Source organism: Chiloscyllium plagiosum, unplaced genomic scaffold (assembly GCF_037043375.1).
Source record: "Chiloscyllium plagiosum isolate Xiang-an unplaced genomic scaffold, Cpla_swu_hap1 HiC_scaffold_6, whole genome shotgun sequence".
NCBI lineage: Eukaryota > Metazoa > Chordata > Chondrichthyes > Orectolobiformes > Hemiscylliidae > Chiloscyllium > Chiloscyllium plagiosum.
Genome location: NW_028270144.1, coordinates 99,952,012 through 99,972,555, shown reverse-complemented (window position 1 = coordinate 99,972,555; position 20,544 = coordinate 99,952,012). Strand labels below are relative to the sequence as shown.

At 39.9% G+C, this 20,544-nt stretch overlaps 2 protein-coding genes and 1 pseudogene across 18 annotated transcripts in view; 2 read left to right on the top strand and 1 right to left on the bottom strand.

The window, feature by feature from the left end:
- The window catches only part of supt20h (SPT20 homolog, SAGA complex component), a 60,832-nt gene extending 57,062 nt beyond the window's left edge, over positions 1–3,770 (top strand). For 4 of the 15 annotated variants that reach the window (XM_043692083.2, XM_043692084.2, XM_043692079.2 and 1 more), the window contains 3 exons: positions 1,451–1,550; positions 2,465–2,589; positions 3,519–3,770. In XM_043692083.2, the coding sequence (XP_043548018.2) occupies positions 1,451–1,550; positions 2,465–2,589; positions 3,519–3,659 (366 nt within the window). In that variant the 3' untranslated portion in view covers positions 3,660–3,770. The remainder of the gene's footprint in view (positions 1–1,450; positions 1,551–2,464; positions 2,590–3,518) is intronic. The other 11 variants (XM_087988283.1, XM_043692086.2, XM_087988282.1 and 8 more) reach the window with 7 other exon arrangements.
- Positions 3,771–3,773: 3 nt separating this feature from the next.
- The window catches only part of exosc8 (exosome component 8), a 41,996-nt gene continuing 25,225 nt past the window's right edge, over positions 3,774–20,544 (bottom strand). For all 3 annotated transcript variants that reach the window (XM_087988290.1, XM_087988291.1, XM_087988289.1), the window contains 6 exons: positions 20,100–20,205; positions 19,927–19,972; positions 10,157–10,253; positions 8,980–9,100; positions 5,090–5,196; positions 3,774–4,001 (listed from right to left, as the gene is read on the bottom strand). In XM_087988290.1, coding sequence (XP_087844416.1) covers positions 3,874–4,001; positions 5,090–5,196; positions 8,980–9,100; positions 10,157–10,253; positions 19,927–19,972; positions 20,100–20,205 — 605 coding nt within the window. In that variant the 3' untranslated portion in view covers positions 3,774–3,873. The remainder of the gene's footprint in view (positions 4,002–5,089; positions 5,197–8,979; positions 9,101–10,156; positions 10,254–19,926; positions 19,973–20,099; positions 20,206–20,544) is intronic.
- On the top strand, positions 11,930–16,282 carry LOC148149831 (uncharacterized; annotated as a pseudogene).

Sequence of the window (20,544 nt, the reverse complement as noted above, 5' to 3'; positions counted from 1 at the left end):
CTTGCATTATAATAGTGACATCCATTGATAAAAAGTCAATGCTTAGCCTGTGTGATGTCTATTTTGACATGACATTCCATTCCATTACTTGTCAAGCTAGTAAGACTAGACGTGTCCTTTTACAAAAGTTCATGTACGGAATTTAATCATTTAATTATGAAGAAGTTTATTTCAGACCAATAAACTTTTAGAATCACTCAATTTTTTTTCCAAAAAAATCCGAAGGCAGCTAAGTAAAGTTTAAATAAAAACAAAAGTTTCTTGCATCTCAAAAAAAAAAGTGGACCATACAGAATATCTAAGGTTGAAACCTGTAACTTGAACAATACGTGGTCTGTGTCAAGCCACTTACATTTATACTTATAAACCTATTAACATAAAAATTAAGAGATTTCTACAAGTTTTAATTAATGTCTCTCATCCAACTGCAAATCCTAGAGAAAACAGTGGTTACCCTGGCCAATAACTATACTGCATAACTTAGTTAAATAGTTAGTCACTTAAGTGGTTAATTTATTCCAGGATTCATTTTCACTGTTATCGCCAAATGTTAAGCCATGCTATTAAATCCACAAAAATTCAGCAGTACCAATGGCAATCTTTCGCAGCAGATGGTTGAATTTGCTTTCTTTGTGTTGGCTTGGGTAAAAAGGGTTGTTGTATTGCTTTTTTAAAATGCATGATGCTTCCCTTTTTTTTGCAAACTTCAATGTCGCACTAAAATAGGATTGTCTTTCATGTTTCCTTCTAAATATCTTCATTCATACTGGATGAAATTTTCTCACTTCCTACTAGGCTTTTCCTTCAGATACACAAGTTGTTATAATGTGTGTCCCAGAGAGCATTCTTTGCTGGGGTTTTGAATAACCTTTATGTAAATTGAACATATCAAGATTCTGTTTTTTTCTAAGAGCTACTTCTGAGGTGGAGGACAATGTCTTATTAATTTTTGAGGCTGATTTCTGGGAATGACTATCCCCCAAGCTTGGAGTCTAGTTCAGAATATAATTCTCTTATTAAGGATTAGTTCTCTTTAACATAAAATGTAATCACTTTCCATCAGCCAACACTGAACTAAATTAAGTAATTAAATCCATTGTTATCTCTGTAAGCATAAAGATTAGGTCCATTGGTTTCTGGAAAATGAAGAGATGATGTACAAACTATGGGATGATTACTCTGAATCTCGTATTTAGACAGAGGTTTATATTTGAGCAGAATTTTCCTTTGGCAAAAAATACAGAATCCTTCAGAATAGTTTGTGGCTACATCAGCTTCTTAAAATTATCCATTAAAATACTGATTCCTTGAGATGTATCATTATGATTCACTGAAGTTGAAATCCTTGAGATCTAGTCTAGAAGAAATGTTCAAATGATGAATAAATAATACTTCATACTGATGCAAATACCACAGAACTCAGATGTAGGAACTCTCTTCTGTCCAGCAGAATTCTGACCAGGCTCCAGCTAGCCAGGAGCAGGCTTTGACAGCTCAGCAGACTGCAGTCATCAACCTGGCAGCAGGTTTTGTGCCTCCACAGGCTGCAGGTACATACTCTTGCTTTCACCTTTATACTTGTGTCTTTTCCTCCTATTTCTTTCTTGAGTAACTTTCTTTCAGAAATGCCTGACTAGTTTATCAGCCTTATATTTTGCACCTATGAACAGCTAATAATTGTTTCCCCCCCCCCCCCCCCCCCCCCCCCTTGGAGTCTTGTGATGCCACTTTCAGTCAAACACTGATTGCTTGACAGTGCGCATATTAAAAAGATTGCAGCAACTCTTTGAAAGCCTGAATGCATGTATTTATTTTGTTGCACACAATCCTTTTCCTTGAGCTTTTCCCCCTTCCCTTACCCTACAAATGTCTGTTGCTTTGCACAGTAATTCTTCCTGGTGGTTTGAGGAGTATACCAATCCATATCCATTTATCTTCCAGTCGCTGATAATACCAACTATTGTGGAGGTCTGACTAATCAATTGATCAGCATGCATATTTCCATTAAAATTTAAGCTATTTAACCTTGAGTACTGAGTGTGCATTATTTTGTTATAATGGATGTCAAAAGGTTGACATGTTCATTCTATTTTCCATAAATCCAGAAAGTAAACAAATGTTTTGAAACAAAACTGACCTTTGAGAAACATGAGATATCTCAATGAATTTCTATTAAGTGAAATACTGTTAAAGTTTCAACAAATATTTACAAAGATATTTCCAACTGAAAACTTGCAAACCATTTTCAACACCAAACAATTAAGTGCACACTCAGTATATTTAACAAATTACAGACCTGTAATCTTGTTACATTCCATAAAATTATTTAGCAATGTTTCTGATTTAGACTAATAGGTGAATTCTACTGATCCCCTTTCTGTTACAATCTTTCCCTATCCTGGTTCCCTCCCTCATTTGAACCTCTTGTTGTCCTTCCTTTTCCCTCTACCTATCTCCCCTGTAGTGTTGTCTCAGCTTGGCTCTGCTGTGAACAGACCTGGGCAAAGCCTTCCTCAGCAGAGACTCCAGCTTACATCTGCCTTGCAGCAGCAACAGCAACAAGCCTTGCAGCAGCAGCAACAGATACAAGTAATCCAGCAACTTGGCTACAATTACATGAAATAAAAAATTCTCAGCTCCAAAATAAAGAATGGAGAAAAGTCTCTGAGGTGCTGCCCAAAAATCTAAAATGTTTTGTTTATTTAAATCTGTGAAGAGTTAGCAGTCAAAAAAAATTGGGCAATGAGGATGCAATTATTTAATCACTTTGGAGCACTGAATTTACATTAATGACATCCTAGCCATCCACCTCTTTCTCTTGTACTTATGCTCAAGAGTGCTTGTGGCACATTGAAAGAATGAGAACCACTGCAGGCAATGTTATAAAGGATATCTGTTATATCCCCTCCCAAAAATGTTTTTAAAAATCTACTTTTTTGCATACCTGCAGTTGGAATCAACATCAACTGTGCATTATGGAAATGGCTTGCTATATAAGATGCTAGTGCTCAATATGATTTCATTGCAATTTGCCTTGAGTTATGTTGTTAGCCTTCTTTCAAAATAATTCAAGAATCATAGAACAATTGAAATAACTTGAAACTGCAAAACATACAATTGTTTAACTTGGTACATTCCATTATAATACTGAGCCTAGCACAGATGCCTCTTAGAAGTTGCTGACTTGCTGCGGTTCTGTTACCATCCACATCTGCATCCAACTGAAAATACTAAAGCATATTTAGATCTGACGTTGACTAACAAGCATGCAGTTAGCTCTGCAAGAACAAAGTGTTTGTGTGTCAAATTGTCTTAACTCTTCTGTGCCACTGGTGCTGCTTGACTGTAGTCATTAAATTTGTGGGTTTAATTTTCTTTTTCTGTCTCCATCCTTAAAAACTTCCAAAATGTTTAAACGGATTCATCTCTTTGCTGTCAAGCCTGCAATTTGATCATCTGACCATTTTTCTCCAAGTCTTACAAATTGTGTTCTTTTGTTCCCCTTCCGTTCCTGGCAGCAGTTACGATACTTGCAACATCAAATGGCTATAGCAGTTCAGCTTCGACAACAACAACAACAGCAGCAGCAACAGCAGCATTCAGGCAGCCAGTCAAAAAGTAAAAGGAAAAGAGGAACTCCTACTCCACCAAAATCATGAACCATCTCATGTTTTTAACTTTAAAATTACTTATTGAACTTATCTCTCGTGGTGAAGTGAATTTTTTTTTAAAAATTATTTTTAAAAATTAAACCTAACCATTGCATACAAGTCTTTTTGTTTCAGCAAGAATTCATTGTTAACTTAGTTTAAAAATAACTTGTACATGATTTCAAAGACAAAAACTGATTTATTGTACAAGATTAACTCTTCACTATTTCACATTTATTGTGGGTGTTACACTCTTCATCACTTCAGTGAGCAGTTTATGGACTTCTCTGTGTCTTGTTTGCGCACGAACAATGCAGTCCTGGAGTTTTTCACTGGAGAGACCACTCCCCCCTCCATATGGAAAGAAAAAGATAGAATGATTGGCAACAACGGTTATGTTCTTACTGAAACAATACAGTCAAAGAAGGACAGTTCTTCATATTTAAATCATTGTTAAAACAAACATTCACATTACATGCTGAAATATCACTGTCAAGTACAGGTCTTTTTCACAAGTGTCTTCCACATCTTACTTGAAGGCTTTCTAATACAGTAAAACTAAAATAAATCCTTGCACGGAATTATCAATTAACATTTTTCTTACAAATATCTGATGTCTAAAGTAATTGCACTTGGGGGAATAAAAATTCTAGTACTTTTTGGTGGCTAAACCCAAGTTTTCTTATTAGTAATGATTTTACTGTATCTTTTTCCAGGAGTTGTAACCGATCTTTTGGCAAAATCACAAGACATTTTGGGGGGTAGACAGGAAAGAAAATTAATCAGAGCCATCTTGTGACCTCAATGAAGGCCTAAATAAAGGGACTTAAGGAGAATGCCAGAAATTAAAGCCCTGTTACTGTTGGTATTATGAGGGGGAAAACAGTTGATGGAAAATCATTTGTCAGATTTTCTTTGGGTGGGGTGAGCCTAGGGTAGGACTTTGTATATGATCCACCCTATTCTTTACAAAGTGAAGCTGCTAAGATCGATGGAATATCAGGTCAGAAGCACCAGAAACTTTTGATAATGGACTGGACGTGTGGATTGACATTGCACTCAGCATGAAGTAGTACACCATCATTAGCCTTAGCATGTACTTTTGAACTGCCATAATGGTTTATTGCTTGTGTGAAGGAACAATTACTTTGCTGTCAGTTTTGTCATTTCATTATTCATTTCTATTTCAACTGGAGCATATAGACTTATTTATATTCTGTCAGAACTGTACAGGGTCATATGTACTACCCTGTTCTCTAATTTTAACATAGGTAACAACTGAAAATGAACTAACTACCCAACAGGGCTGGTAGATGGCATTTTTCAGCAGGCGCAAGACAATATCAACTGGATAAAGGACATAAGTCCAACAAAATCATGCAAAAGGACAGATTATGCCAAATCAGGATTATGCAAACTAGGATTTTATGTTAACACACCTGGCTTATGAACAGCACAAAGCCTATCCTCTTCATCAATGACTATAGTAGCCATCCCTGATGCCAACGTCTCCTCCTCGGCTGTTGGATCGACAATGAATATTGTGCTTTTTTAAAAGAGAAACCTTTTAGAATATTCAAACTTCAGTTTCTCCCACAACAACTTGCTTCCTAGCTTCAGTAATTAATATCACAATTTTGTATTTTGCAATAATAGCATAAAGATTGCAAACTGCAGTTCTTCTGTAATAATGCAAATTTATACCTGTGTGCATACAGTCAAGTATGCAATAGATTTCAAATAAAATTCCATTAAAAACAAGTTTAAAAAACATGGTTTGGCACCATTATGACATTCAGATTGTACAATAAATTATTATAATAATCCCCAAATATATCTGTCATTTACCATTGATGAAAAAAGTCAGAGTACAGTGAAGTAAGGTCTAGAGTTCAATTCTATTAAATTATTATTTAAAGAAATTAAAATCGTGGCATTTGGAATATTCCAATTACTGATAATTTTGTTTATTTATATAGACCTTAAATAATTAATTTTTTAAAAATAATACTAATAAAAAGTCTGGTGAAAAGCTGTTGAATATTGGTCATTCGTCTTTGGGTCAGCATTCAAGCTTACTTTGATGAGACAAAAGCCTGCTTTACATACTGTCTAGCAACCTTCATGGATAATCAATGCCTTCAGGACAGTCTGAAGCATTCTGCTTCTTCCCTTTTAGAGACTACATCAATGTCCAACCACCACTACCCTCCTCCACTTTGCTGAACTTGTTCTCACATTGAGTGAATTATTGTTCAAATCCACTTACACACTCCAAATACAAGGTATTTCATAGCCTGGGTTCTGGCTATGCTTCTTTTTTATGGAACATTCTTTCCATTCTCTCACACCTTTTTATCCAAACACTTGAGTATCAGTCATTCCATGCTTTTGCCTTCAAAATTTCATCAACTTCGCTTCCAATTTGTAACCTTCTCTTGCCTTCACATAGTCCATCTCCTGCTCTTTGATTCTTTGCTTCCATGTCCAGTGATAGCTGACTAACCTCCATTTACCAGGAGTAAAACTTTTTTGAGTATCGCACTGGGATTTCAATTTAGACTCAGGTGACTATCAGTAACCATACACTGCTATCCCACTAGACCCAACTGACTCATAAGTGACTTTAAAAGAAATACTTCAAACATCAGAAAGTTGTCTTTCTATAGCACTCTCGTTGAGCAAGTTAAATTTGTTAGAAACATAAAGAGGAGCTGGAGTAAGTCACTTAACTCTTTGAGCTTGTTGTGCCATGTAACAAGAATTTGGCTGGTAATCTATCTGAATTCCACATTCCTGCACTATCCACTTCTCAATGAAGAGATTTCTCCTCATCAAAGACCTAAAATTGCTGATCCATTCTGAGAATGTGATCGTGTCCTAGATTTCCCTACCATCTGGTCAAGCTTCCCATAATAAATGAATTATTTATTATTTTAAACTCAAGGGAATACAGGTCTAAGTGTATATCATCTTTCCTCAGATCAACTCCCTTTTTGCAACAAATCTGACTACTGGACTTTCGTTGCTCTTCTAGGCATCTTTAGGGAAATGAAAATTGTACACTACTCCAGGAGTGGCCTCACTAATACCGGTACAATTGTAGTTATACATCTTTACTGTTATATGCTAATCTCTTTATAATAAATGCATGCACATACTTAACAGAGCAAATACTGTGTGGTAACTGTGTGCTAGTTCTCTGTGTTTCACATACAAGACACACCAGGTTCCTCAATGTACATATTTCCCAGTCTTTCACCATTTTCCTACTGAAATGAATAACTTCACACTCTGCTTTCCATTTGACATTTCCCTCTCATTTAAGCTGAATTTATCCTCAGGTTAGTTTCTCAACTAACTTTCAATCTCCAGCAAACTTGGAGAGGTAACACTGAATCCTCTCAACAATGTTGTTAGTAGATCATAAACAGCTGAGTTCCATGTATTGAGTCTAGGTTAGAGTGATGCTGGAAAAGCACAGCTGATCAGACAGCATCCGAGGAGCAGGAAAATTCGACGTTTCGGGCAAAAGCCCTTCATCAGGACTCATGATGATGTCCTGATGAAGGGCTTTTGCCCGAAACGTCGACTTTCCTGCTCCTCGGATGCTGCCTGACCAGCTGTTCTTTTCCAACACCATTCTAATCTAGACTCTGATTTCCAGCATCTGCAGTCCTCACTTTTGCCTTCCATGTATTGATCCTTGCTCTAAACTGCTAAATACAGACTGCCAACCTGAAAATGTTCCTGCTCTGTAGTTTGACTATTAACCAATCCTGAATCTGAGCTGACATACTACTCCAACTCCATGAATCCTAATTTTGTGAATTAAGCTCTTGTGTCGTATCCTATCACAAGACTTTCTGAAAATCCAATGGGCCTATGATTACTTTCCATAATCTCTTCCTACATCCATAAAATATTTCTGTTTTCACACCTTGCCAATCAACTCTCCTATTATTTTTTCTTATTCCCATATGATTTTCTCAGTCCTTTGAATCATAGAATCCCTGCAGCGCAGATAGAGGTCATTTGGCCATCAAGTGTGCACCGACCCTCCAAAGAGCATCTCACCAGACTCTGCTACCAACCCTGTAACCCTGCATTTTCCATGGCTAATCCACCTAACCTGCACATCCCTGGACACTACAAGGCAATTTAGCATGGCCAATCCACTTAAACACATCTTTGGACTGTGGGAGGAAACCTATGCAGACATGGGGAAACTCCACACAGACAGGCACCTGTGCCAAATCCTCAGGCTTACTACTCAGGCAATATTATAAGCTTCTTCCTTTAATCAATTAGTAACATTTAATTCCTGTTGTTAGCCATACTTAAACATTTTTTTTTGCATTCCAGGCATTGCATTTGTTACAAATTATATATTAATTGTATTTCTAAACTTGAACCAAGAAAGTTAAATTTAAGACATTACTTGTTTATCATACTTTACTACTTTTTTCTATTCCAAGTGAAATAAAGATGGAGAATGATCTCTACCAATCACACAGAGATAAAGTTGGGCAGATTCACAGATGGTATCTAATATATTTGAATAAAAATGAGATTGGAGATAGAGTTCAACACATCCAATCACTGCAAAGCAGGAATCTACTTAGCCAATAGAATACTGAAAGATGTAGCCAAAACAAAAGGAGTAAAATTCAAAGGAAATCACGCTTAAACTGTATAATGCACTTGTTCAATTCTGGTCATCAGAAAAATTATACATTCAAATTGGGGAAGACTTTAAGCCATTTAGAAGATTTTAAAACTTTAAGCTATAAGATTTTTAAAAATGGAGAGACTTTGGTTTGACCGAATAGCTAGACGACAGCCAAATACAATTCCTGAATGATACTTTAAATTTGGAATTAAAAATCACACAACATCAGATTATAGTCCAACAGGTTTAACTGGAAGCACACTAGCTTTTGGAGCACTGCTCAGGTGGTTGAAGATAGGGTACACTAACTCAAACTGGTAAAATTTAGGACTGATTTCAGGAAGTTATTAACAACAAAAAGTAACAATATGTGAATTAGATGTTCAAGTGGGACAGTGGACACAGTTTTTAAAAAATTACAAACTACCTCCGCCTCCCTGACATTGTAATGAATGGAAGGTATTTCTAGATGGATGAAATAAAGCTGACTGTCTTTAGTAATTTGCGCTGTGACATGATCAATAAATTGTCTTCATAATGGTTGTATTGCACTAGATGATTTGGAAAAAAGGATAACCCAGTCATAAGAATACAGCATAATCTCAAAATAATGTTATAAACAGTGTTACAATACATTCACATTCAAATGTAACTTACTCATCAAAAATTGCAAAAGATGTAGCAACTGGATGCTTTCTGATATTCAGTTGATTTTTCTGATTCATGTTAACTTCTGCCAAACCAGTTTCCTCACTGATCGATACTGCTGGTAATTGTACTGCAGACAAAGAACAGTTAATTCTGAGTAATTTTCCAGAATTAGAAACAGCCGGAAAATGTAGCTATAGGTTTTACTAGAAATTAATGTGAAAAGCAAACTGTTTCATTATGTTGGACTTGTGAAAACACTGCTCTTTTACAAATATTACACATTTCAAAAATGTACACTCTGCTGTACAAACCAGTCAAACTCAAGAAAAATGTTGCTGCACAAACACCTAATCATCCCACAAACCTGTTTCTTTCCTTACACACCCAGCTAAATAAAATGCTTAATGCCCAACTGCTTTAATATTTATCTTAAGAGAATGGAAACTAATACTCTAAGTTTGTCATATAAAGCTCCAGACCTTTACTAATAACAATTAAAACTCCTCTCACTGACAAGTTAATGAATGAACTGCACGAAACAGCAACAGACAAAACTTCAGCTAAGTGCAGTTTGCACCACAGCATAAATAATAAAATGGTAAGCATCGAGAAGTGGCAAAGAAGAAGTAACACCCAAAGAAAAAGGGAAAAAAAGCACACTGAAATATAATATACTTATTTTCAAATGCCTCACTTCTGATTTATTGCCATACACAACTGGTTAGTTCATTTGGTTGGACAGCTGGTTTGTGATGCAGAGCCTCCAACAGTTCGGGTTCAATTCCCATATTGGCTGAAGTCACTATAAAGGGTCCCACTTTGCCAACCACCTTTCTTGCCTGAGGCATGCTGACCCTTACGTTAAACCATCACTAGTTGTCTCTCTCTAATGAGAGAACAGCCCTATAGTAACTTTACCTTATCCAAAATAAACACCAGTTTAATACAAATATTTCATGTGGAAACTTCTTAAAATTTAAATTCTGCAATGATTAAACATTAACATTGCATATTGAATCCATTTCACGAGTTCCACGGTGAGGTAGTGATGTGAAAGAATTTAAGTCAGGGTCTCCGCTTGCTGAATTTTCAAATCTGGCTAGGCTGCTGAGTGGAGGCAACTGATTTACAGGGAAAGATTAAATAAACATGTGTTTTATTTTAAGAACATTGGCATCCTCACCATTTTTCAGTGCTGCTAGCAGTGCTATGATACAGGCATCCAATAAGTTTCCATCATAATCTAAGCACACCATGTCACAATATACAACCCAAGCAAGCTGAAAGAAAAAAATACAGATACATCAATACTCAGATTTATAATGTGTTGCTGAACCAAAATAACCTCTATTGCTGCAGTATAATTAAGATGCACACAAAGTATCCAATCCACAGATACAGACGCAACCACATATTGCTAAGAGTGCTACAATTTCTCTCAGTATACTTGGTGACGTATAAAAAAACAGCCAGGTTTCATGGTACTATTCTTACAAACCCCTATGGGCTGAAGAATCAGTGTGGACTTGTTGAGCTGTTTTCATACTGTAGGGAATCTAATCTAAAAAAAAAGAGTAAATTATGAAATACACCTAAATATCCCACTGAAAGTCATTAAGCTCACGTGAACAACATTCACTTCAGTGGGACACTCATAAGGTACAAACATACCCCATGGAGGAACCTTGGTTGAAGCATGCGCAACTAACCTCCACTCATTAACTTTGGTATCCTGCACGGATGTATTCTTGGCCCCTCTTATTTGTCATCCAATGCTGCTCCTTCGTGACATCATCCAAAAGTACCGCATTAGTGTTCACATGTGATGATACCCAGCTCTACCCATAATCTTTCCACTATCAATATGTATCTGACATCCAGAGTGGAATGAGCTGAAATTTCCTCCAAGCAAATATCTATAAGATTGAAGCCATTGATTTTAGTTCTCATTTCAAATGCCATTCCCTAACTACCAACTCCATCCCTCTCCCTGCAGACGATCCAAACTTAAGCCAGTTCCTTCATAAGCTCAGTTTCACGTTTGATCCGGAGATAATTTTCTGCCCTCATTATCATAGGGTCTGTATGTTTCCAGCTCTGTAGTATCACCTGGCTTTGCCAGTCACAGTTCATTAGCTGCAAAAATCATCATTCCCATCAACATTGATAATAGATTTACAGAAACTTAAAACAAAAGTAGGTCATTGAGACCTTTGAGCCTGTTTTGCTCATCTAACTGATGACTGATCATCTCACTCAGTACCCTGTTCCCGCTTTCTCCCTATAACTTTTGACAGCATTAGCCTTAAGAACTATATCTGACACTTTCTTGAAAACATTCAATGTTTAGCCTCCACTGCTTTCAAGAGTAAAGAATTCCATTGGTTGATCACTCTGGGTAAAGAAATTTTCTATCATCTCATTCCTAAAAGGCCTACCTCATGTACTGTCACAAAGTGTGGTGAAAGGGTTAAAATTATGTCCCAATACGTGTGTGGATCTTATTATCTGTATGTAACCGGAATGGAATGTGTTGCTTAGTCTTGCCCTGTTGTTCGCATGAATATGTTACCGGAATGGAAGGTGTTGCTTAGTCTTGCCCTGTTGTTCGCATGAATATGTTGCCGGAATGGAATGTGTTGCTTATGGTGTTTATGCTACCAGCCTTGATAAGGAACAGACACTCTCAAACAGGATGTTGCAAGCTTAATTGGTTCCAGCTGAAACTCGTAAAGAGTCTTGCCCTGTTGTTCGCATGAATGTTTAGATCTCGAAAGAGTATATAAGCTGGGAAAGTCCCCAGTTCGGTAGAGTCTGCTCCGGGTTACGTTTAACCGCCGAGCGTGGGTTGTTGGCAACCGCTCTACGAGAACTGACGGCTCCCAGTTCCGGTAACACGTAGAGTGAGTATAAAACCAGACCCGTTGTAAGTATGAGACCTGGTTGTGGCGACGCTGCGGGGAATAAAACACTTATATTCTAGCAAACTCGTCTCTTAGTTCTTTTCTCCTGGTCTGTGTCAGACTACTCTCCTGCGAACCCGATCCTTGAGAATTTATAAAACATTTTGGCGTAGTCGGCAGGATCAATCGCAATTGGGGAGAGATTTTGATACAGAACAATGTTTGGGAAAAGGACTAAGAAACCAGAAGAACAAACTGTGGAGGTCCCAACCGTCCCGGGATGGCAGGGACCATGGCATGACGTGGCAGTTTGTTTGAGGAATGGTGGGGGGCGACCGGAAAACTGGGAAGCCGAGGGCGTAGGAACCCCAGTGTCGCTGCTGTCTACCCTTGAGAGGATCCCAGTCCTGCCGAAGAACCCCTTGCCTGGGGTACAGCGGAGGATGTGGGCAAATGGTGGGGGGCGACCGGAAAACTGGGAAGCTGAGGGCGTAGGAACCCCAGTGTCGCTGCTGTCCACCCTTGAGAAGATCTCAGTCCTGCCGAAGAACCCCTTGCCTGGGGTACAGCGGAGGATGTGGGCATGTGCGGCGGCTTGTAGACAACAGTCAGACAAGCGCCAAAAAGCTGAAGCAGAATTAGCCCTCCTGAAACATGAGCAGGGACTCAGTTCGGGAGATGCCTCTATGTTGAGGCAGGAAATTATGAAGTTAAAGGCTGAATTGACAGCATTAACTGAACTAGCAGGACGAACTATTATGTATCTGTCTGCTAAGAAACGGAAAGAGAAAAGGAAGGTCCCTCGAACCCCGGACCCAGTACAAGTACGGGCGTTTGTAGCCCAGTTAAATAACGGGGATCGGTGGGATATCGATCACTGGGACGGAAATATTTGGGGAGATTCAGATGATCAGTATGAAGATGACCCACCCGTACTCCAGGCTAAACCAGTAGTTGGGAGAAAACAAGTCCAGAGACGCCTCCCGGTGCAGCGGGAAGTAATGTTAGATGGGGAAGGGAATCCCATACGGAATGAACAGGGGGAGGCAATTATGCATGAATTACCGCGGGCTCAGCCTCCTGCGGAATTTTCTGAGCTGACAGAAGACTTCACCACTGATGAGGTGATGATTTCACACTATATTGATGACATAATGATATAAGGAACAAGCCAAAAACAGGTTCAGGAACTGCTGGACCGACTGGTTCAGCATATGCGGGGATATGGATGGGAGATCAACCCGGCCAAAATCCAAGGTCCCTCCCAAACGGTAAAATTCTTAGGGATTGTGTGGAACAAAGGTGAAAGAGAAATCACTGAGAAAGCTAAGAATAAGATTCAGGCCTTTGCCGTCCCTCATACTCAGAAGGATGTGCAGCAATTTATTGGTCTATTTGGATTCTGGAGACAGCATATTCCCCATTTAGGACAAATTTTGAAACCTTTGTATCAAGTTACGAGGAAAAAGGCAGCATTTGAATGGACGGAGGCCCATCAAACTGCATTTGAGATGGCCAAACAAGCCATACAGCAAGCTGTATCTTTGGGAAAGATACAGTCAGGACCTGTGGAATTGCAGGTCTCAGCCCAAGGGGATTATGCCAATTGGAGTTTATGGCAAAAACAAGGAAGAACCCGTAAGCCATTGGGATTTTGGTCCCGAAAATTATCCCCGGCAGGGGAACGGTACACCCCCTTTGAGAAACAATTGTTATCATGTTACTGGAGCTTGGTGGAAACTGAAGCTCTAACTATTGGACATGAAGTGATCATGAGAACAGCTATTCCTATCATCCCGTGGGTACTCAGTGACCCCACTACCCACCGAATAGGAACTGCCCAAGAGAGCAGCATCATTAAATGGAAATGGTATGTGTCGGAGAGAGTGCGGACTGGACAGAAAGGAGTGTCAGTCCTACATGAGCAAGTGGCGGAGGCCCCTGAGGAAGGGGAAAAACGGTTTGAGGTGATTGAATACAAGGAATCACCCGTTAAGATGGGAAAACGATATGATGAACTGACCCCGGATGAACAAGCCACGGCTTGGTTCGTAGATGGGTCAGCCCAATGGAAAGCGGGACAGCATAGATGGAAGGCTGCTGCCTTTAACCCAAAACAAGGCACTACCCTAGAAGAATTAGGCGAGGGGAAAAGTAGTCAGTGGGCAGAATTAAAAGCAGTACATATGGTGGTCATGCAAGCGGGGGTCATGGGAGTTTATTTGTTTTCTGACTCCTGGTCAGTGGTTAATGGCATGACCCAATGGATGCCAACTTGGCAGGCCAATCAGTGGATGATTCAGAATAGGGAGGTATGGGGTAAACAATTATGGGAAGATATATGGGAGAAGGCTCGACATCTAGATATATATATTACCCATGTAGACGCTCATACATCCTGAAATGATGCGGAAGCTTTACATAACCGATATGTAGACGGCATTGTCCGAGCCATGAGTGTACAAAGGGGCACCTCAGTGGACTTGGCTAGATGGGCACACCTTAAGGCCGGACACTGGGGAGTGCAAGGAACCTTGCAGTGGGCTCGAGATCGGGGAATTTTAGATCTCACGAGTGATTGTCAAATGTATACTTGTGTACGATGTTATAAGGGGAGAAATGTAACTTTGATAACCCCTAACTGTACATTGATGTTGAATGCAACGGTGAATATGTGTCATTGGAATATAACCGCTCGTGAATGTGAAAGCTCAAACGGGACACGATGGAACATTACGACTGGAGATGAGGACATCTGGATCAGCAATGGAACAGTTATTCAAAACCGGACTCGAATGTTATGGCTGATCTTGGTGCGCCCTAACGTCTCTGACGCGCACCGCACACAGTTGGCTCCCATTATGTCAACTTGTCAGCAGATGGCCCAGGCAGTACTGCACACTGATGTTCACTGGCAGGTGCGGCTGCCGGCTATCCCAGAATGCCAACATAAGAGGAGGCGGCGTGCATGGTATGACACTCTACTGGGAGGTGCAGGAACTGTCATGGGTATCTCAAATGCTATTGACTCTGAGATAACCCGTACTAAATTATCCAACACAGGACAGGCTACTTCACAAGGGCTGCACACCATCGGGAGATGGATGCCTTCTGTGATGATGACTCAAGAAGAAACAGCTAAAATATTGATGCAATCCCTACAATGGGAACTGAATGTTTGGAACGCTACTCAACAACTGTTTGAAAACATTACAGCTCAATTAAATTGGACTGCCTGTCATATTAACATGTTGCATGCACAGATGCAGAAAGAACGATTCTTGCGCACGGTAACATCCCCTAATGTACAAGCTTGGAGGGGAATATGGAATGTATCTGAGAAATTGTGGATGATAACCCATCCAGAAAGAACATGGTGTAACGCAACTATGTGTAGAGGATACTTTGTTACCATGAATGTAACCCACACTGTTACGGTCTGTCGATATTATGTATTACCAGTGATTACATCTTCTGGATATTATTTTCTGAAGACAAGGGAGCAGTGGTTTAGCCCAGATACCAATATTACCTATGATCTGTCCGCTTGTGAACAGACTGATCAGGGAAAAACTTGCCTACTGATGGACAGATATCGGGACCCTTGCTTGACTAAGGGAACGGCCCTGTGCGAATGGACTGTTGAAACTCCAAGGGACATGATGTGGCAGATTGGGCCACACACGCTCTGTGTGGCTACCAATAACCCACATCCTACGCTTCCCACAGTACCGTTCTCGGGATGCCTCTCAAATGTCTATCAGTGGCAATGGCAGAATCAGACCTATCTGATAACCAATTATAGCAGTGCTCACCACTTTACCAAGGTGCAGTGGAAAGTGCTGATGAATCCTTGGAACATTTCCCTGGGTCGGTTTAAGCAAGCATTGGACCGATCCGAGGAGCTTAAGCAGATATTACGAAAGCATCAAACCAATGTCACCAAGGTTACAGTGTCTACCTTTACAGGAGGTAGTACACGCTGCCCATGTAGTGGAAGTAGAGTCAGCTCATCATTGGTGGGATATGTTGAGTGGTATGTCCTCCACTGCGGGGAAGTTCCTATTCCCACCCTCATAGATCCTGGTAGGAGTCCTGGTGATCGTAACATGCTGTAATATCCTGACTTGCTTGTATATTTGGCGTGTACGTAGACGCTTGTTGGAAAAGATATATATGGGCATGATGTAACACATGTATTGGGCCAATCAGTGGAATGTGGTGAAAGGGTTAAAATTATGTCCCAATACATGTGTGGATCTTATTATCTGTATGTAACCGGAATGGAATGTGTTGCTTAGTCTTGCCCTGTTGTTCGCATGAATATGTTACTGGAATGGAAGGTGTTGCTTAGTCTTGCCCTGTTGTTCGCATGAATATGTTACCGGAATGGAAGGTGTTGCTTAGTCTTGCCCTGTTGTTCGCATGAATATGTTACCGGAATGGAAGGTGTTGCTTAGTCTTGCCCTGTTGTTCGCATGAATATGTTGCCGGAATGGAAGGTGTTGCTTAGTCTTGCCCTGTTGTTCGCATGAATATGTTACCGGAATGGAAGGTGTTGCTTAGTCTTGCCCTGTTGTTCGCATGAATATGTTACCGGAATGGAAGGTGTTGCTTAGTCTTGCCCTGTTGTTCGCATGAATATGTTGCCGGAATGGAAGGTGTTGCTTAGTCTTGCCCTGTTGTTCGCATGAATATGTTGCCGGAATGGAAGGTGTTGCTTAGTCTTGCCCTGTTGTTCGCATGAATATGTTGCCGGAATGGAAGGTGTTGCTTAGTCTTGCCCTGTTGTTCGCATGAATATGTTGCCGGAATGGAAGGTGTTGCTTAGTCTTGCCCTGTTGTTCGCATGAATATGTTACCGGAATGGAAGGTGTTGCTTAGTCTTGCCCTGTTGTTCGCATGAATATGTTGCCGGAATGGAATGTGTTGCTTATGGTGTTTATGCTACCAGCCTTGATAAGGAACAGACACTATCAAACAGGATGTTGCAAGCTTAATTGGTTCCAGCTGAAACTCGTAAAGAGTCTTGCCCTGTTGTTCGCATGAATGTTTAGATCTCGAAAGAGTATATAAGCTGGGAAAGTCCCCAGTTCGGTAGAGTCTGATCCGGGTTACGTTTAACCGCCGAGCGTGGGTTGTTGGCAACCGCTCTACGAGAACTGACGGCTCCCAGTTCGGTAACACGTAGAGTGAGTATAAAACCAGACCCGTTGTAAGTACGAGACCTGGTTGTGGCGACGCTGCGGGGAATAAAACACTTATATTCTAGCAAACACGTCTCTTAGTTCTTTTCTCCTGGTCTGTGTCAGACTACTCTCCTGCGAACCCGATCCTTGAGAATTTATAAAACACAAAGCTAGTCCTTTTTTTCTATAAGCTGTCCTTGGCTCAAGGATACTCTGTCATTGATATTATTCAGGGGGGTAATAAACCAGACCGGGTTCCGATTAGACTGGTTTGATACAGAGATGAAAAAGGTTTTGACAGGCCTTTTGCTTATATGTGAACAGATGAGACTTCAGGCCAAAGTGGTCATGTTTTAGAAGTGACCTGCATAAATGAAAGGGGAGTGGTCCACTTTCTAGCTGAGCAGTTTAGTTCAGTCCAGAACTAGTTGAGAGTTCAGCAGTGAGCTGCGGGGAAGCAAATTCTCTCTTTCTGCCCTACTAACCTCAAACTGTAAGCATGTGTTCCATTTGTGGTTTTTTTATGAGGGTTTGCTTATTGGGACTGTTATATTCAGAACAGCAGAATTAAGTCTAGTTTGGATAGACTGAGTTCTGTACGGTTCTTTATTCTGTTCTTTGTGTTTCATGGTGTAATTTTGTGAGTAAATCTTTTTGTCTGTTTTAAATGTGGAGGCAACCTCACTAACTTACTCTGGGTAATCTTTAATGTACGCTTATCGAAACAAATTGCAAATTTATGGTCTGGGCTGCCTGCTAACGAATGTTTTGAGTGGTCTGGCCTAGTTCATAACAGTACTTAGACTGAGACCCCTGGTACTGGACTGCACAGTCCTGGTGAAGACCCCTCCTGTGTTTACCTTGTCTAGCTATGTTCGATTTTTATAGGTTTCTGTGGGATCCACCTCCCCAATTCTTCGAAACCCCAGCGAATGTAGTCCTAACCAATCCAGTCTCTCTTCATATGATAGTCCTGCAATCTCAGGAATCAGTCTGATAAGCCTTTGTTAACCCCCTCAATAGTGAGAATATCACTTCTCAGATAAAGTGACCAAAGTTGCACACTCCAGGTATGGTCTCAGCAAGGCCCTATACAACTGCGGCAAGGCATCCCTGCTCATTACTAGAATCTTCTCGCTATATTAAGGACAACATATTATTCACCTTCTTCACCGCCTGCTACACCTGCTTGCTTACTTTCAACAACTGATGTAGAACGATACTTAGGTCTCATCGTACCACCCACTTTCCCAATCTGTCATCTTGTTTTTACTACCAAAGTGAATAATCTCACACATATCCACATTATACTTCATCAGCCATCCATTTGCCCACACTCAACTCGTCCAAATCTCACTGAAGCATCTCTACATCCTCCTCAGAATTCACTCTCCCACCTAGCTTTGTCTTCTGCAAACTTGGAGATACAACATTTTGTCTCATCTATATCATCAATATTTAGTGAATAGCTCAGGTGCAAACACTGATCCCTATAGAATCCCATTAGTCACTGGCTGCCACTGAAAAAAAAGATCTGTTTGCTCCTATTATTTGTTCCTTGTCCGCCAACTAGTTGTCTATCCATGTCAGTACAGTACCCCCAATTCCATGCACTTTAATTTTACATGCTAATCTCTTATGTAGGACCATATCAAAAGCTTTCTGAAAGTGTGCTGTACATCTCTATGACTCAACTATTCCAAGGAACTTCTAGCTGTCTCCCACATTCTACCTTTTGTCAACTTGAGGTCATCCAAAATTCTGCTTCCCATGTTGAATCTTGCAGCAAGTTCCAATGCCCTATCACCGCTGTGCTCTCTGGCCTATGTAAACGCTCAGTCAAACAATCTCAAAATACTCACTGTTTCAAATCTGTTCCCTAAAATAATCAACAGCATTTATGTTAATAGATGGGAGGAGAGTGTGACTAATCATTCAGAATGGCGACAACCTGTGCATCAAGCTGCACAAACACAACTTCTTATCCATGGGTCAAAGCAGCACAAGCAAAGGATCGAAAGGAAACTAAACCTTGCATTTCAAATCCCCTTACCTGGAATGATGTCCTGCCTAAAGATACAGGTTGAGAATCAGTCTGTCACATGGAGACCTCTGGTGACTAGAGGTCAGCCCAAGTTCTCAAATGACCTCTCCACAACACTCTATTCTATTGTTCAGATCTGGGAAATAACAGACACTCTCATGTAATGAGAGACTGAACACAGGAACTCTCTTACTCAGTCTTTGCATTCTTAGAACAGACAGCTAACTTCTCACACAAGCTTGATTTCAAATATTAAACACAATTCTCTAATATAAAATTTTCATCATTTGTTCAGTTTGCTAGTTTGTTTTGAATTTAATGGTTAGTTGTGATAATGTTAAATATAATGTAATCATCAGCAAACAAACCAACTTATGGACCTAACAATAGAGGAAAGTTCATTGGTGAAAAAGCTGAAGGGCCAAGGATGCCATCCTGAAAAATCTTTGCAGCAATGTCATGCGGCCGAGATAATTAGCAAACGACACTCATATCCCTTTGTATTAGATGTCACTTCGACCAGTAAACAGTTTTTCCTGCTTCCCATTGGTGTAGATTTTACCAGGGTTCCTTCATCCTAATACTCAGTCAATGCTACCTTAAGATCAATGGCAGTCACTGTCACTTCATTCTACAATTTACCACTTGTCTTTGTGGAGTAAGACTGCACTGAAGTCATGAAGTGATTGGTCCTGAGAGAACCAAAACTGAGCACTAGTGAGCAAAGTACTTAATAGCAACTAGAACTTGTATTTATGCAGCATCTTTAAAGAATTCAAAATGCTAGCATCAAACTCTACCACTGAATTTTACTTACCTTCCCTTTTTCAATGCAGAGGTCCTCCTTTTGTATGATCTGTGAACTATATTTTTGAGAAAAAAAAAATTCATAAATGTTACATTTATCACACTGCTCTATTTTGAAAATATTTTAATATGCAACAGGACAAAAATAATTTGTTCAGTTACTGATGCAAATGAGATTCTTACTTTTCTATGACATCATAAATAAATTGACTCGCTGCTTGTGCTTGTTCGCTGGGAGGGCCAGGTCGAAACCTCGATGAACATAACGGTGGTAAATCTACATTTGGCACTGTTTTAAAATAAAAGGTTCTTTCGTTATTTTTGCCATGTGGACTTGCAGAGGAAAACAGAAACAAAAGTCAGCTATTCACCTTCAAGCTCATTCTACCATTGAATTACGATCACGGTTGATCAGAATTTGAACTTTATTTAGCCACCTCACTGCATTTTTCCTTGCTACCCTTACTCACAACATATCTCAGCCATAAAACTTTCAACTGATCCAAAATCCATAGCCTTATGGGGAAAGAGATTTCCAGATTTTCACTTTCCTTGTGCATAAAAGGATCACTATTAAATGGCCTAGCTACAATTTTAAGATTGTGGTCTTCTCCTCTAGGTGTCCACC